Source organism: Camponotus vicinus, unplaced genomic scaffold (assembly GCF_025532165.1).
Source record: "Camponotus vicinus isolate PSW18456_S1 unplaced genomic scaffold, iyCamVici1.0 SCAF_9, whole genome shotgun sequence".
NCBI classification, from domain to species: domain Eukaryota; kingdom Metazoa; phylum Arthropoda; class Insecta; order Hymenoptera; family Formicidae; genus Camponotus; species Camponotus vicinus.
The window spans coordinates 6,084,919-6,102,787 of NW_028141981.1; the positions used below are offsets into that span (position 1 = coordinate 6,084,919).

At 38.8% G+C, this 17,869-nt stretch overlaps 4 protein-coding genes across 14 annotated transcripts in view; 2 read left to right on the forward strand and 2 right to left on the reverse strand.

Moving 5' to 3' along the window:
- Window positions 1-1,210: 1,210 nt before the first annotated feature.
- On the forward strand, window positions 1,211-6,808 carry Lin (protein lines homolog). The gene is made up of 2 exons (XM_083108705.1): window positions 1,211-2,141; window positions 2,432-6,808. Exon 2 carries the CDS (start codon window positions 2,552-2,554, stop codon window positions 4,373-4,375), a length of 1,824 nt encoding a protein of 607 aa, XP_082964831.1. The 5' UTR covers window positions 1,211-2,141; window positions 2,432-2,551; the 3' UTR covers window positions 4,376-6,808.
- Rnf11 (Ring finger protein 11) lies at window positions 6,491-9,142 on the reverse strand. Of its 2 annotated transcripts, XR_014440399.1 has the most exons (3): window positions 8,658-9,142; window positions 7,652-8,188; window positions 6,491-7,388 (listed from the first exon to the last, which is right to left on the reverse strand). XR_014440399.1 is itself a non-coding variant. In XM_083108711.1 (2 exons), the coding sequence occupies exons 1-2, from the start codon at window positions 8,784-8,786 to the stop codon at window positions 7,805-7,807; spliced, it is 513 nt and encodes a 170-aa protein (XP_082964837.1). In that variant the 5' UTR covers window positions 8,787-9,142; the 3' UTR covers window positions 6,491-7,804. The 2 variants fall into 2 exon arrangements, 1 of the variants encoding a protein (XP_082964837.1); XM_083108711.1 differs by having other exon boundaries at window positions 6,491-8,188.
- A 674-nt stretch (window positions 9,143-9,816) lies between these two features.
- On the forward strand, window positions 9,817-13,256 carry Gcs2beta (glucosidase 2 subunit beta). Of its 2 annotated transcripts, none has more exons than XM_083108707.1 (2): window positions 9,817-11,122; window positions 11,207-13,256. In XM_083108707.1, exons 1-2 carry the CDS (start codon window positions 10,201-10,203, stop codon window positions 11,872-11,874), a joined length of 1,590 nt encoding a protein of 529 aa, XP_082964833.1. In that variant the 5' UTR covers window positions 9,817-10,200; the 3' UTR covers window positions 11,875-13,256. The 2 variants fall into 2 exon arrangements, with proteins under 2 accessions (XP_082964833.1, XP_082964832.1); XM_083108706.1 differs by having other exon boundaries at window positions 9,826-11,122; window positions 11,195-13,256.
- Window positions 12,138-17,869, reverse strand: part of LOC145977052 (uncharacterized) — a 66,980-nt gene continuing 61,248 nt past the window's right edge. For 5 of the 9 annotated variants that reach the window (XM_083108696.1, XM_083108699.1, XM_083108698.1 and 2 more), the window contains exons 6-7: window positions 15,759-17,170; window positions 12,138-15,617 (exon numbers count right to left, since the gene is read on the reverse strand). In XM_083108696.1, coding sequence (XP_082964822.1) covers window positions 15,180-15,617; window positions 15,759-17,170 — 1,850 coding nt within the window. In that variant the 3' untranslated portion in view covers window positions 12,138-15,179. The remainder of the gene's footprint in view (window positions 15,618-15,758; window positions 17,171-17,869) is intronic. The other 4 variants (XM_083108694.1, XM_083108693.1, XM_083108692.1 and 1 more) reach the window with 3 other exon arrangements.

Here is a 17,869-nt window from a genome sequence, read left to right on the forward strand (position 1 = left end):
GTGACCAGAAAAAAACGTGCAGAGTGCTACTGTAGGTAACAAAATCTTTACGTTGTCGATAATAAAATAATGATTTGATACATAATTTGTCATTTTTGAAGCAGGTATATAAAAGATTTATACATTTTCGATAATAAAACAATAACTGAATGACCTAAAATACTCGTATGATTTAAATAACTCTTGTAATTGTCTTCAATACAATCAAAACGGCCGGTAATATCATCAATCTTCTATTATCTCCGGGCCCACCGGGCCCACTTGGTGGTCACGAAAATTTACCCAGGACTGTCGGTCTTTAACAGTATCTCGTCGGTGGCCCGAAGCAGATGATTAAACATTAATGATTAGACATCAATCATTTTAATCGCACTAAAAATAACAAATACGAACGTTTAATTATACAGGGATATTAATTTATTATTAATAATGGAAAATCCTATATATTTATAGTAATATTTTATATGAATATGAATTTTATGTTGAATTAGCGTGCTTTAAAGTCGAATAAAATTCATGTTAATTAATATCTTTCCTACGCGCGCGCGTAATATTATTTTAAAATACAATATTACTTTTAGCGCGCAAGTGCTTTTTATATTAATAATAAATATATAGAGATACACACTTTCGCACGTTACGTATTTATAAAACAAATTTTCCTAGAACAAAGATCTCAAGAATATCAAACTAGAATTCAAAAAAGATGATAATTCACATATTTTTACTCATAATATTTGCTACTAACATTATATACACAAATAACTTATATATTTAATTATCATATATATACGTAAAAAGAAACATATAAAAATAGAAGATTTGGCTGCATAAGGCTAATATTACATTTGTCGTACGACAAATTTTTTACGCACATTGATTGGCTGCGGGATAATAATTTTTTGAATCTTTAAAAACGCAGCCAATCAATGTGCTTAAAAAATTTGTCGTATGATAAATATAATATTAGGCTAATATTACATTTGTCGTACGACAAATTTTTTAAGCACATTGATTGGCTGTGGGATAGAAAATTTCTAAAGATTCAAAAAATTATTATTCCGCAGCCAATCAATGTGGTTGAAAAATTTGTCGTACGACAAATGTAATATTAGGCTTAGCCTTATTGAATGAGAAAAATGCACAAGCGCGAAAAAGGTTCCTCGCGACGAATCGAATCGCCCGCCTCGAGTGCCCGCGACGGCCGCAGCGGGTCGCCACGGTCGGATGCTGAGTTGCCGATGATCGCGCGGTTATTTATCGCACGACATTTCGATCCGGGCGGCTTTTATCCGCGATAACGGCGTATTATAGACGCCGACGGATTATCTCGTCGACCGGCGGTCGCGTCCGCCGCGCGATCACTCGCGCGGAGACCCGCGTACCGCCCCCTCAGTACGTTATGGAATGCGCGACGGGTAGCTACCGTGTTACGCGGCTCCGCACGATGCCCGGCCGAGAATGCACGCTAACAGACCGGAATACCGTGCGACGCGGCCGTGGACTTGACGTCTCGCCGCCCGACATCGGACACGGTGCGCACGTCGACCGTTGGTCGCCCACACCGTTCGACGATCGCGCGAGCTCCCGTATTTCTCGTCGCCCTCGGTAGCACGTCGTATACGTGGCAACAGCGTGTACGGCTGCTGTGTGCTGTGCGTGCTGCCCCGTGCGAGCCTAGTGTGTGCGCGCTGCTCTGTCATTTCCCCGAGTCGGGAGGAATTTCCTCGGGCTTTCGGTGAACCTGACTGGCCGATCGAGTGACGTTTCGCGCGCCGTGTCGTCCGCTCTCGAGGATCATCGCCGAACGGGACGAGGCCCCCACTCGACGAGGTCGGATCCCACCTCGGAGCACCGAGTCTAGCAACGACAACGCTCTCGCTCTATCAGCGTTGCATCCGCTTATCATCCCGCGATTTTCGCACCCGTCGACCTGCGTCAAGTCCTCGCTCGCTCCGAGTCTCGCCGATTTCGACCCGATCGGCAGAAGCGTGCCCTCGAGCCTTACAGCGGTACAGCCCTCGAGGAATGCCTGTGTGAGCGCGCGAATGCGGAAATCACTCGCTTGCACCTCGTATAGGAACTAGGAAACGTCTCGTTTGTATCCCCGGCGTGGATAGCCTCGGTGGGAATTTAATGCTGTGAGTTTATCCGCTGGCTGTCGGCCAGCTTCTGGTATTACACAGAGTCGTCTATTATACTTTGTTATATTAAATCAATTGTATACTCTTACAATAACATTTCTATAGCTCTTCAAGTTTGTACTGTAGTATATAATAATTGTAAAATGTTGTACAGAAAAAAAATAGAAAATTTATCTGAATACTATCCTTACGGATTATGAATAAATTCTCATTTTTTTTGTTTACAATCTTACACATAAAATTCATATTTTATTTATATGTGTAATACATCATATTTTTTACAACAGGTATTTTCGATGGTCTTACATACCTGGTAACTGCAATGGGCTGACGCAGAATGAGATTCGTTTATTATTTCTCAGACACCCTTCTCTCTGCGGCGCCATCCACATGAGAGAGCTAACTTGATGAAAGTTAATGGTGCTTCCGCACTTTATCATCTTTATCTTTTTGTTGATACAATGGAGGAACCGGTTAAGAAAAAGCAGCGCATTGAAAATTGCGAGGATGCCAAAAACAGGCTTGCGGAAATTGAACAACTGCAAAGTAACCTGCTTATGCGATGCTTGTGTCACATGCCAGAAAGCAGTCTGCGTAAACCGTTTATCAATACCACGGTGGAGGAAGCCGATGGCAGCATCCGCTCCGCCGTTTTGTCCGAATGGCATACAGATCAGACCCTGGAGTTTCTGAGCGCTCTGCAGTTACTGTTCGACTTGGCCATCAAGCAGAATGTGCGAGGTGTAATGTGCAAGAGAGTGGCGGACGTTTGCGATGCGCTAGCGCGAAACGAGCACGGCATTATCGATCAAATCATCGATCTGTCATATACGTCCAACAAATTCGTGTCATTCGCCGGGAGTCGCGTGCTGGCGTCGTTCTTCATCCTCACGAGGGATAACGTGGAGATTGTCTGGTTGGAAAGGCTCATGCAATCTCTGGTAAACACGCACTCGCCTAGCCAGATGCTCTTCACCCTGGACATGGTCAAGAGGGTAGTTGAACACAAGGATTGCAGTATACACCCTTTGGAGGACACAGACGCGACTATATCGGCCGGCTGCAACACGCACATCATCTCAGATACCGAGAGCTTCGACAGTACGGCGATCAAGGAGATGTGTGTGAAGGCGCTCGAATCCAAGTGGACCATCCTCGTATCCAAGTTCAAAATCATTCTTAGGACCTATACGCCGCAACACGCGTCTGTCGTCATCACGTTCCTACATCTATGGGAAACCATCATCTCGGTCAAAGCTAATTTGTCCGTCATTGATACCAAGCCTTTCTATTCTAAGTTGAACGATCTCGTGTGGTTGCTCAACAGCAATCTGCCAAGCGTGGTCTGGCGACATCTGCTCAGTCTGTTCAATGAAGTGCTATGTTACGGCAGCACGTTAGCGCTGCAAGATATGCTGCCGGACGAACCATGTTCCTTGGCGACTCTGATCGTGCGAGTCGTCAAGGATCACAGACTACTCGACGCATTACCTTACCGTCACGGTTCAGGCCGCTTCGGTGGCGGCACCGGTGACGGTGATCGTCCTCTGTTGCAGAAGATGGTTTTGCTAGTGCTAAAGAGCGCCGCCGTAACAGTACGGGAGACGCGCAGTGATTCCAGCGACTCATCATTGGATTCCGAGGCCGAAGATCTCGACGAGGACATGGCGGTAATTGACAGGAGTATCCGCGAAGTGCTGCGCCAGCTGGATCAATGCGTAAAGGCGCTGATGCCTTTCCATCCGGAGATGCCGCTGTCTCAGTGGGTCGTGCAGATGTTTCACGATCAAGATGACTTTCTGATCGAGGGTATGGTCTGTTGCCTGGACGTCGCCGTGGGTCTTTTCTATCGTGGATCACCGAACGGTCCGGTTTCAAGATCGGTACTCAGTCCCCTCAGACCCACGCTGACTTTTGTGCAATTCATCCACGTCGTGGCCCATGACCCGGATGTGCTGCTGGATCTGCTAGTTAGCAACGAGACCTGTTTTTTGTTGTACCTGTTGCGATTTCTCAAGTACATCAGGCGTAATTGGGGCGAGTTCGTTGAGTGTTGCGGTCGTGAACTGGACGATACTATGACGGTACTGATAAGACTACGGTTAGCCATTGATCGATTGGTATCTAAGGCACTATTCCCGTATAATATTAGTCCGGTTCTTCGTCTGCTCGAGAAATGCGAGTCCTTCTACGAGGGTAACATGGAGAACGGTAACTCGTCCGTCATGTAAGATAGAGATTCGATTAGTCGTCAGGTCGATTATTAAACATGTATAAATTGTACGAATCTCTTTCCGAACGTTAGCTAGATTTTGCCATCTGTAAAGTATCGCATATAGCTATACAGATCGCCGCATTTCGTCCAATAATAAAAAAGCGACTGAATTGACTCGCCGTCAATCGTCTTTTAAGTCTTAAGAAAGATTGGAAAGACAAGCGCATTTTTATTTATTAGTCCCTAGCGAAATTTTTGAACGTAGTTGAAATTCGAAATCGAGACGGAGGTACTTTCATCTGTTAACGAATCAGTCAAGTTTTGAGAGAAATTATGTAATCATGGATACCCCTCCAAATCCGAGTACAAAAAAAGACAGCGAAATTCGTATCGATCATCTCAAAACGAAGCTGCATTTGTATGGTGCTAATCAAGTATACCTCTGCTAAGGCACCATTGCGAAGACCCACGTCGATGTATACCACTAGGATAATATTTATACACTTCGAACTATTTGTACAGTTTGCCAGTCACAGTCTGTAAATGTAATTTTTATTATCGTATTTCGATAATAATAGCTGAGAAATATGTACATATTTCGCAATCACGACTCTGCCAATTTTGTAATACAAATTTTGCTGAATAAAATTTTATTTTATTTTGCTAAATGTCGAAGGAATTAAAAAAAAGAAGAAAGATTTTTTCTTAAATTTTTTTAAATAGAGTATAATGTAACAAATAAGATAAACATAATACAGAATGTGTTACATTGCTGTCAGATCACGTCTCATGCAATTATATAAAAAATATATTTCGCAACTTCTGAACTAATCAAGAAATCACTATAGAGAGCATTATATATTAACTTATAAAATTTAATTGGTAAACACATTTGATGGTTAAAAATACTTTTCGTTAGTAGTTATTTTATTGCGGACGAGAAACTAATTTTTCTTTTAGAACAATTTCTTTTAAATGAAAAAAAGAACAAAGTAATTGTCAGAAATTATTTCGAGATTTCTGATGAATCAATAATTGTATGTAAATATATTAACAACATATTGACATCTGAATAAACATATATAATAGACACATATTATTTATATATATATATATATATATATATATATATATATATATATTTATTTATTTATTTATTCAGATGTCAATGATTAACAACGATTAACACGCGCGGCGTATTCAGATAACATCTCTTGTAAGTATTACATGTAATACACTAAAATTCTCTATTTTTACTTTTATAATTGTGATGTTGTTTAATTCAATTTCCTCCCGATTTTTGAATATGACTTATTCTCGAAACATCATATGTATGTGACATCGTTTTCGATACAGTAGCGACCTAACAATTTCATATTTTTGCAGAAAGATCATTCGACTGTGTATAATAGATCTAAAAGAGAAATTTTTTCCAACTAAAAATTTATTATTTCTCTCAACGCAAGTTGAATACAATTGTTACTACTGAGACTTGCGATTATATAGCTCGATAAATTGTCACTGATGCCCCGCGATTAATCATGCAAATAGTGTTTGATACATTAATTAGAGCGATGTAACGCGCTTGTCTTATCGGGACAAACCGTCCGGATTTTTAGAAAGATCGATATAGAATTTAAGTTTGTAATATTAGCGTTTTTTTCGGCGTATTTCCTTTATAAAATTACGCTACTATTTAGAATTTGCAAATATAGCTCTAATTATTTAAATACCCTCGATCGAAGTACGATCGAGAAATTTTGTGTGTCGAAATATGGATAATTTTTAAAAACACAAATTTTTTTTACTAAATATTTATATTTGCATATTAAATCATTATTTATATATTTCTGTACTTCGTCAATAAATCACTATTTCACAGCGTTCTATTTTTTTCACATTTAAAACGAAAACTTAGCGAGATACCACATGTGTTAAGCGCTTCCCTTCTTCTTATATAAATTAAACATTTATTTGCGTTTTCTTTTGGTTCGCAAAATGTGTTACTTTGTTTCAAGTTTGTTAAAATTATTTATCGCATTTTTTATACATTGACTGATGTACGAAACTACACACGAAACTGTACATACATATTTGTAAACAGTTTTACTCAGTGGGGAATCAGGAAATATTCAACTTTATTGTGTTTTATTGTAACTGTAGCAGAAGTTAGTTTAACAAGCTCTACTAAATCAACAACAGAATCTAAGTTACATAGTCCATTAGTGGCGAGTTCAAAAGTGACATTTTTTTCTCTTCTTTCTTTCGCCAAGATTTATTCGTTGCTATACGTTTCCAGATTATTAATATAATAAACCGCTAAACGTTTGTAATGTACAACGAAAAGCATTCTTTTTCTGTACACATTATTTGAGTGAAAAATGTTCAATGTTGATCGCGCAACAGCAGTAAAGTAGATTAATTTAAGCGATTTTCATTATGCGAAACATAAAGAAATAAAAATATCGCGAATATTGTTCATTCTTTCTTTTGTCATAAAAATATATCAGACTGTTGTTCGTTCGATCATTTCGCAGTTTGTTAAATAAGAAGCGTAACTACGTTTGCAGGCCTACAGGCGCATGTAGTCTACAGGGTATCGGAAAGCAAAGTTTCACGTCGATAGAGCTTAAAATTATCACGACTAATTTCACTTCACCTGAGAGATACAAGAACTTGATGATTCGATCAAAAGAATTAAACAAAAGAGAATTTGCACGAGTTTGTCAAAGATTTGCGCCAAAATGTACACGAAAATGTAGCATCGTACAAACCGCACGAATATAAAGGATACCATGTAATTTTCACATACATATGTCCCACTTCTTATCTTGTTACTACGCATATACATACATACGTACATACATACATATATGTGTGGTGTGTGTATGTACTTTATTTCAATATATATATATATATATATATGTATATCGATATATACGAGGCTTACTGAATTCCTTTATTGCACTCTTACATCGAGCCGCTTTCTCTCCCTGCTTACTTGTCTGTCCCTCTATTTCTCTTTGATTCTAATATAAGAAATCAATGTACAAGCAATTAACTCACTATAAGGAAAAGGATTTTGCGGATGTAATGTTCCATAGAATTTAATTGAAATGAAATCTTTCGACTTTCCTTTATACCGTATATAGGAAACGATTTAAAAAATTCGCTTTTGTGGATGTAATGGGTGTATGTTGAGATAAAGATTATTATTAAACAGCACGCATGAACAAATTGAGTGTAATGGCGAAATATAGTCAGGCCATTAACACACGATCTCTCTACTAACCTTGAAGCCTTTAATATGCCCTAGTAAAAGTAGCGGGTTTTTTTCTCTTTCTTTCTCTCGCGTTCTCTTCAATGGTTACTTCACACTTAGTCTGATAATTTAATTCCGATTCGCTGATCGGCCAAACCAAATAAAACTCCAATCACTCTGATATTAAGTAGTCGGATGATATGAGCTAATTAGCGCTGCATCCACTGGCTCCATGCATGATGGACAAGTCAACGAGCGTAACAACCAATCGTCGATGCAGATCGCGTGATAGGTATGCATACAGGGTAAATAGCGCACCTCTTCGCCCACCAGCAGCTCCATCATGCATATCACGCACTCGCCCTTCTTTGCACCATCGTATTCTCGCATTGGCAAATGTTGTATCAGTCCTATGCGCTTAGCGATCCTCACTTGTTGTTCCTCTTCGCTCAAACCAGATGAGCCACTGGTCTGCACTAAATTGACTCCAATGCCACGACCAATGTTCAAGTTGGTGGACTGCAAATGACGTTCCCTCGTAGCGATTGATGGGTAATAAGCTGCTTGCTGTAAAACATTGAAAAATCAATTAGTTCAATAATTTTACTTCTAATATTATTTATATGACTCCTCGAAGAGATGTACATTTGCTCCAAAAACTTGTTATTTTATTCGATTAAGATTTTAATAAGAATTAACATATATCTTTAACTAGTCTTCAACTCTTTGTCTCGGTTAAAATCAAAATTAGTAAAATACAACAGTAAAATCAAGAAAATGTACAGATTGAATCAAATTAACATAATTAACTCAACATGAATGCAAGAGACTCGATTCTTCGAGTTGCACATTCTATTACAATCTCTATTTAAAATCAGGTACACTCAGGTATTTTCAAGCTAGAAAGAGAAGGCGAGCAAGAAAAGAGAAAAAAAAAGTCGCTAATGACGGAGCTCGAAAATCGTTCGTCTGAAAGAGAAATGACACAATTTCCCAGCTGATAAGAATGACTACACGCGAATGACGACGTTATTACGTTGTAGGGAATCGGCGGTCCGAGACCCTCCTGCGAGGATCCACTAGAGACGTTGGGCTCGGTATTGTTGCTCAGCAGAGTGGTATTGTCCTGTTGATTGCCAGCGGCGCGCTTCAGGCAATTGCCCATGTTCACTATCAGCTTTGTTCGTCGCTTTCGTGTCGCATTCGTGCGAGATCCTGCGATCTCGATCTCCCCACCGCGCGAATTACAGAAGCCCGTGCAGCGTAATGACGACGTCGACGACGTTTGACGCCCGTTTGCTCGTTGCCATGTTAATGGTCTGACCGCCGCATCGCCTATTGTCGTGCAATGACATTCACAAAATCAACACGAGTATCGAGGTCGGCTAACACGATCGAGATATATCGGCCGTTAAACACCAGACGCGGCCATCCGTCACACTACCCCTTACTGGCTGCTATCATCAGCCGAGTCACTACCAGCTGAGCGCCGCCATGATGCGCAGGCACGTCAGGTGAAGCGTTCGCGCATAATGGCGGCACGGAAATTGGTCGATTTATATATGTATATATATATATAGTGTATGTGTATGTGTGTCTCATTAACTTTATAATATATTGTAATGAATTTTCCTTTTGTATATGTATCTTCTATTGTATAAAATCGAGGTCAGAATTAGAAAAAAAATGTATATCATAAAATGGATCTCTGCCGTTGTTTACATTATATACTTGAGCTAAAAAAATATTTTTTCATCAAATATTTAGCGATAAAAACAATTATAGCAGTATGCAACTTCTAGGAAATATTTTGACTTCATTTATCACACTTTAAACAGTGACATTGGAAATAATTGTAAATTACTTATTTGTCTCTCAATAAATTGCATGTGAAGTCAATGTTTTTGGTTATGATATTACAATAGTCTGTCAATTAGCGAATAACTGACAAAACAGCGATCCATCTAATATGTATACTTTTTTTTCTACGAAATTAGATCATTCCCACGGATGTGAGTAAATTAAAATTTCTTTGTATCTGATTGATCAAATCTCAATTTTCAATCTCAATTGCTCTAGATTTTACAAATTTAGCAATCGAACGTGATTGGTTCTGAAATATTTTGTTTTGTCAACACTCCATATTGATTCGTTGGTGCTAAATCATTTTTGATTGCTATCAAACGGTTTTTTTAATACGTCCTATATTACTAGATTGTTTTTTGATGAATTGCATTTCAACACTTACTCCTTAAAATAGAGAATAACGTTCGATTGATTAATCAGAACAAAGATATCTAAAACTCCTTGTATACGTGTGTCCATATCAGCAGCTAATGCTCCGTCTATATGTTTTATATGGCTGTGGAAAAAACTCTGTCGGACATTCTATCTCTAGACAGTTGGTAACACTAATTGTGTTATCTAGGCGCAATCAAAGGAGAAGGACGAACGTGCGGCGAGTCGTGTCAGGTTCGTGTTCGAACCTCAAAGAAAACGATTCCCACTCCTGTAATTCGTTCGAGTGAGCGACGTGAGTGAGTGACGTGACTTAAAGAGACTTCTCCTCGAACTAGAGGATGGACAATCGCCGTCAGACATCGCTGATGCTCGCAATGTTGGCGAGCCTCCTACTCCTCTTCTTGGCCACGCCGGGCCACGTAGCCGGTTCAGGAGTCTTACAGATTCGCGGGATACCGGTGATGAAGAACCCATTATATCATCCGGACCGCGACTTCGAGTGCCTGGACGGTAGCAAATTAATACCCTTCACGTGGGTCAATGATGATTACTGCGACTGCGGGGACGGTAGCGATGAGCCCGGGACGGCAGCGTGTGCCAACGGCTGGTTCTACTGCGACAATGTTGGACATAAGCAAGTCTACATACCGTCGTCATGGGTCAACGACGGCGTGTGCGACTGTTGTGACACGAGCGACGAATATGCTTCCAGGGTAGAGTGTGTCAACAATTGCAGCGAGTTGGGCCGAGAGGCCCGATTGGAGCAGCAGAAGGCGGAACAGTTGGCGCGAGAGGGTAACAAGCTGCGTGTGGAGTTAGCAGCGAAAGGCAAAACAATGAAGGCGGAGCACCAATCGCGTTTGGCGAAGTTAAGAGTAGACTATCAGGAGGCAGAATTATTGAAGAGGGAGAAGGAGATATTAAAGACACAGGCAGAGGAACGGGAGAGCTTGGCGTTGGAAAAGTATAAACCCGTCGAGCCGGAGCAACAACAGGTAACAGAAGAGAGCCCTGGAGAGGAAGAAGAGAAATTAAATACCCCTGAAGCGGAAGATTATTTTAAGATATTAGATTCAGATTCCAGTGGTACAGTAACAGTGGCAGAATTGCAAACCAGGGCTACGTTCGATAAAAATAGAGATGGGGCTGTGTCGGAAGAAGAAGCGCTATATTTCCTCAATGATAAGAAGGAAGTTACTCTGCAAGAATTTGTAGATACTGCGTGGGTAAACATAAAACCTTACTTAATGTTGGAGCAAGGTAATTAACGTTAAAATTTAATTTTTTTCTATAGTCTATAACTTTGTTATGGAATCAATTATATAATTGCAGGTTTGTTTAAAGCTGCAGAAAATAAAAAAGAGGCTGACGAACAACAATCTTTGGATGATTCGGATCATGAGAAGGAAGAAGATGAAGAGGGAGAAATTGCCGACACAGAAGAAGAGGGAACTGTCCCTGAAGAGGAACAGGAACAGGAAAATGAACCACAGGAACCAGAAGTGCAATATGACGAAGAAACGCAAGCACTCGTTGACGAGGCTAACAACGCTCGCGAACGTTTTCAGGAAACCGTGAAAGCTATCAATGAATTAGAATCAGAGATTAGACAGCTGGAGGAAAAACTTGAACGCGATTACGGGCCACAAGAAGAATTCGCGTCGCTTGATGGCGAATGCTTCGAATACACTGATCTAGAATACATCTACAAGTTGTGTTTATTCGGTAAAACGTCACAGAAATCCAAATCTGGCGGTAGTGACGTTACTTTGGGTCATTGGTATGACTGGGTAGGAACAGCCGATAACAAATACACCAAGATGAAGTACGATCGAGGTCTCACTTGCTGGAACGGTCCGGCGCGTTCCACCATTGTCACCTTGTCGTGCGGAACGGAGAACAAGCTCACCTCGGTGACAGAACCAAGTCGTTGCGAATACGCGATGGAATTCTCCACCCCAGCACTCTGCAATCCCAGTTCGGACACCACGGACAAGCACGATGAACTGTGAAGTTATTGCTTCATTAGTAAAACAATAAAAGCGCGCGCACGTGGTCAGTCGCACGTACATTGTGAATCGTCAAGCACTTACGCTCTTCGCGGATTGCGAGACGTCTTGCAAAGATCGAGAAAGCAACGTTGGACAAATTGTTTCGCAAATATTTCCACAATGCAGTCGCAAGTAATAATATAACTAGTAATTTTTATATTTTCTTTAATTTTTGATTCGTCCTGAATTGAAATATATAATACATTACACGATTTTTTTTCTATAACATAGCTAGTGAAAATTACTTAAGCATTTATGGGTGATGTAAGTTCACAAAAGATGTCAACCGTGTATAGTGCTTTAATATCAGTACTTTGTATAAACACAAGATAAAATTGTAATAAGAATGAAACATTATTAACTTCTAAAATCTAGTCATGTATTGGATCGATCAAAAAATCGATCACTTTTTTTATATCGCTTTCACGTACATTAAATTACGAACTGGTGGAAATCAGTATATAAAAACCGATGTATGTGTATATGTTATACACCTTATCTTTGGATTATGTTAATTTACACACATTATAGTCGAAAATTGATAAAAAAAAGAAAGAAACTTTTGGCAAATGTGATACAATACATGACGGATTATTTAATGTTTAAATATTTTTTTGAAATGAAAAAGTAATATTGTATTATTGTATTAATTAGAGGAGTATTTCTTTTTTTGTTCAAATACACTACTGTGTGTATAAACTACAACGTTACGATCGCGATCACTTATTCATCACTGCGAGTCAACGGACTCCGAAGAGTCCGTTGACTTCATATTGAACGAAAAGTTGGTTAATAATTGTAAGATAATTGATCCTTAAACCTTATCTTGTTCCAACATCGATAAAGAGATCATTACTATGCGCAAAGCTATTGTATTAAAACTGACTGTTACATTCCTCTTTTTGTACGTGGAGAAGTTTTTATGTGATCTAAAAATAAAATTGAGATCACGGCTAAGTGCCAGTGACGAAACATACTTTATACCATACTTGTACGTATATCTCGAGACGATAAGAAACAGGGAAAAAAAATTACGTACCGTTTCCGCGGTTTGATTAGTCACATATACCTACAGAATATGTTCAACATTTAAGTCGGATATTTTGTAATTTTTTAACAGTGTACATCATACTATGCGCGATACCGGGGTATATATATAATAAAGAGAGAAAAGAGGTTCTTGTTGTAACTGTAATTTGTGATGGCAGCTTTATTTACATCAATGAAAAGAGATTTGTTCTGTGTAAATGCGTGTATATGCATATGTATGTCTGCGTGTAGAATTTCTCTTGTTATTCCTTGTATGTTATTACATAATATTACAATGAGACTTGATAGTTAAATCCAGTTTTTCTTTTCTAATTATTCTAAGAGACGATGTTTTTGCATCACTTTCGGGATCCGAAAAAACGTACATTTATCATCTAAATAATTAAAGAAGAGCAAAAGGAGGATGACGATATAACATTTTTATGTTCTCTATAACCGACGATACCTACTTCGATTCAGTTCCTTCAATTGGTTCGGTAAGGCACTTGAAAGGCTACAAAAATCATTTCTCTTTCGCGAAATTCGGCGATTATAAGATATGCGCTGATATCGCTTTCTGGATCATCGAAAGAAAGACGAGAAGTTCGGGGTAATTGCTTCAACTATCGACAAAATATCGCAATTTTTCTCTTTTTATACATTATTTCTCTTTTCAATCTTCTAGAGGCATTTAAAATTAAACTGAGACCATCACTCTTAATATCTAGTGACATTTTATCGACCAAGAGAATTATAGGCCTATTTTAACGTAATTATACGTTTCAGACCCGTAGGCAATTTGTATAAGAGTAATATATACTTTTATATAGAATAAACAGTTTTCGAGCATCGAAAAAATACAATTGTACACACGTAACATTTCTTAGACTATCGTTATACCCCGCGACTCTACTACAATTATCAACGTTAATATACAAAGTGTATTATAATTTGCGCTCACGAAACGTTATTTCTTAATAAAAATTGAATCGAAAAGTTCTGAGACAATTTTTTCTGCTTTTCTCAATGTGAAAGTGAAATTATTAAACAAGGTCTAATCAGCGCTGTTTTTTAGACAAACATGCTTCCGTAAATTGTCTGCTGAATTGAATGTATCATATATGTATATTATTCGAAGCGCGATTTGCGGACATATACTAGCTTAAAAAAACGATACTTGTTGAAGTTTTATTTATAATAATTTCTCCTTCGTTAAGCATCGCAGAAAAATATAATTTCAGAAATTTTCAATTCATTTTTCTTTCAGGAATTGGTGCTATTTAATTCATGAATGTGAATTATAATACACCCTGTATATTATATATATGTGATACATTTTTATACATGTATTTTTTTACCTTCCAGATAAAGTGATAACGCACACATATTTTTTTCATATTTACATGATATGAGATAATACACGATATTTATAAATGCGGTCACATGCCGAGAATCATATCACTGCTAAACTATTGTACAATTACTTGCGAGTAAACGCTAAAGCTTTTTACGAAAATGTACATACATACGCGAATATGTTCCTCTATAATGAGCATTAATGCACGATCGGATATAATCTCAACAAAATATTAATCGTGTAAAAAAAACACGACCGCGAAGAATTGAGAAAATTGTCGCCAGGCTGATATTTTTGTTCCCCGATAAATGCATGCGATGATGAAGCAGAGCCGAGTATTATCGACTTGAACACGCTATTTTGATTTTTAAAGAATTACAGATTCCGCGATGTTACATTATACTTACACGAATTAACATATAAAACATGCAAATTATTAAGACATAATTTAAATATCAAATATTTATTGATACTTCAAAAATTTACCGTCTAAAGTATCAGTATTTAGAATAATATTTTAATTTACTATTTTTATACATACAATTACACTTATCGCGCGCGAACCTATCTTTCATTATTTTTTAATTCCAATTCCATAGCTCTGCGAATATTCAAAGTTTCTGCGAAAAATAATTATCTGCAATCGAATTTTTGATTTCCTTTTGTATCCACTCCTTGTAATCCAAATGGTTCTACTAGGATATATTCCACTAAGATGTACTCTACAACAATATCTGTATATTTACCAAGCACTAAACGAGATCGTGTATCTTTTCAGATTTCCCGTATCTTTGCATTAAGCTTTGACCGTCATCAAAGTGGTTCGCTAATCGAGAAAAGGATTGCGAGAACGATTTCACACCGTTCTATCATCGCGCATTCATTTCCCCAGTTTCTCGAACATGATCAGCTTTTCTTTAAAGCTTTTGGTGTCGGTTGATACTTCCGATATGTTTCCGTTGAGCATGTTCTGAAGATCTTCATCATTTTTGCTGTTCACTAGCAAATTATCGAACAGTATCTTCGTGTCTTCCTGTTTGGCTACCGGTGATGTCGGTTGTGATGTGCTTATCTGCTGCCGTTTCTTTGGGTACATGACGGATCCGCGTTGATTGTTTCCATTATCGGCCATCCTGGTCATTATCGTAATAGCTAATAACTGCTGAATACCCAAGTTCTCCTTAGATACTGGTTCAGAGGATTGGCGCCAATAGTATTTGTTATCGGCAGAAATAAGCGACTTGGAGTCTTCAGTGTCATCCCCCATCGATGCTTGATCGGAATCAGATACTGCCGCGTTTCTGCTGGACCAAGAATCCTGAAAGAAATTATTAGGATATATTTTTTTGTTATTAAGAAAATATTTTTAGGAAAACATCAAAAGAATAAATAAAAGTTAATCTAGTAATTTAATACATATATCCTTATATATTGCATCTCCTCTAATCATATATCTTACATTTTTTTCACGCTTGTCCACCACATTATCCGTAATCTCTTCGTCTTTTCTATCTTGTTCCAAATCCTTTTCCAGGCTGTCCAGCGTTTCAGTGCTCTCCGACGATTTGTTTCTTCTCTCTGAGTCCAGAGTATCTGTACTACCCAGTTCTGAACTCTCCGAAGATTTTTGAAGTCTTGACGGTTTCCTAGTAGGAGTCGGTCGCCTCTCTCTCTCGTGATCGTCTCCAGAAACTATCATATCCACTATACTGGTGCTCGGCATTCTTTTGGGTGTCCTTCTGATTCTTCTATTCTCTAGCCTATCTTCTACGTCTAGATTATCTGAGCTTTCCGAGGACATCCTCTTAGTCGACCGTCTGCCACCTGCTTTCGGCCCATCATCTTCCAATAGTATTTCTACATCGACGTCATCTTTCATATCGCTCATGTCGATCCTCTCAAAGCTTTCAGACGATTTGGAAATGCTCTTTGACAGTCTTCGGTTGCGCGACAGATTAATATCGGACGCGCTACTCCTCTTTTGCAATTCCTGACCGATGTCTTCTTCAATGCAATTGTTTTGTTCGAGTATGTCAAAGTCCTCCGACGATTTAGATATTATCTTCGAGCTTTTGCGCGCTCGGGAGTCAAAGCTGTTTCGTCGTCGTTCGATTGAATCGTCGCTTATCAATGGTTCGATCGCCTCTAGACTGTCCGATGACTTGGAGACGCGATCGGTGAACTTCGAGATCGGATTCAGCAACGGTCGCCTGGCTGAGGTTATCGGTTTCGCAATTTCCTCATACTCCCCTAGTTTGTCGAAGGCCTCTTCGGTGGATTTGGAGAACCAACAACCGGGAGCCGAATCCAGACTGTCCGGCGATTTGGACAATCGATTCGACGAAGATCTTCTGCGCGGCAGTTTTGTCTCCAGTTCCTCGAATACATCGGAGCCCTTGGATATCCGATTTGATGGTTTTCTAGTGATCCATTTGACCTCCAGCTGCTGCTGTTCCTCGACAGCGGTGGCCATTTCTGCGCTGCTCTGTGATATCGTTGTGACGTCCAGGCTGTCTGGAGATAATGAGGTTGCACTTGTCTTCCTCGACAGCTTCGATTCTAATTCCTCAAAGATGTCGGAGTTGCGAGACAGTCGGCTCGATGACTTTCTGATCACGCCAACAGTCTTGGGTGGTGGTTCTGTCGATGACATATTACTATTGTTGATCGTTGATTGAGGCTGCTCCTGTTTTTGTTGTTCCAAACTATCTTCGGCAATAGTCGGTGGTATCGATGGCGAGTTGGAAACGCCGACATCAGACGATGGCGTCGTCGTCGATACTGTACGACGTGGTGGACGTCGGTTCTTTGGACGTACAGAAATCCTATGATGCGCCGCCGTGTGATTCAAGCTCGCGCTTTCCAATTGTGCTATTATAAATAAAGGAAAAAATTGCATTATCTATTGAGAAATACGCAAAATATAATATATAACATATAGATACATATGTAGTAAATATTGCTTATATAATAACAGATTGAAATTAGGAATACAAAAAGACTTGCTTATTCTAATAATGCTTGCTTTTTCTAATAATCAGAGTAAAGACTGTAAGATGACTTGTCATTAGTCTCTTACATCGGATTTTTTCCATTTACTCGTAATTCGGAGATTCTTATAGACAATAGAGAAATCATATTAATCGGAAGTATGATTGATAAAAAATAAAATAAAGAGAAATAGTAAAGACAATAGACATGACATGAACTTAGTTACAGCCGATTTGTCATACTTTACTCAAATGCTTATGTACTTGACATTCAAACGCATCTTTTGATATACAAATTTTTAATTTTTCCAAATATATATACATATATATAAAATAACTATAAGAAATTAGGCTCTGTATATTGAAAATATAAACTTAAATTTAAACGGGCCATCAGAGCCTACAACACTACAGGGGGGAAAGAGGGATAATTAAATAATTTCTCGAATTGAGAATTATTTTAAATTCGCTTGGTATCATATCAAGGAAATTTTGTGCCCTGTGCACACAAATAAAGTTTCAACGAAAACTTAATTCTCGTTGAACTTACGCACTACCACCCGCGTTTGGCTCTGATGGC

What these genes read in the sequence shown, in the direction of transcription:
- Lin (XM_083108705.1), top strand. Translation starts at nt 2,552, where the DNA reads ATGAAAGTTAATGGTGCTTCCGCACTTTATCATCTTTATCTTTTTGTT.
- Rnf11 (XM_083108711.1), bottom strand. Translation starts at nt 8,786, where the DNA reads ATGGGCAATTGCCTGAAGCGCGCCGCTGGCAATCAACAGGACAATACC. An exon ending in GACCGCCGATTCCCTACAAC is followed by an intron (nt 8,189 to 8,657) that starts GTAATAACGTCG and finishes AATGTTTTACAG; the next exon opens with CAAGCAGCTTATTACCCATC.
- Gcs2beta (XM_083108706.1), top strand. Translation starts at nt 10,201, where the DNA reads ATGGACAATCGCCGTCAGACATCGCTGATGCTCGCAATGTTGGCGAGC. An exon ending in TTACTTAATGTTGGAGCAAG is followed by an intron (nt 11,123 to 11,194) that starts GTAATTAACGTT and finishes ATATAATTGCAG; the next exon opens with GTTTGTTTAAAGCTGCAGAA.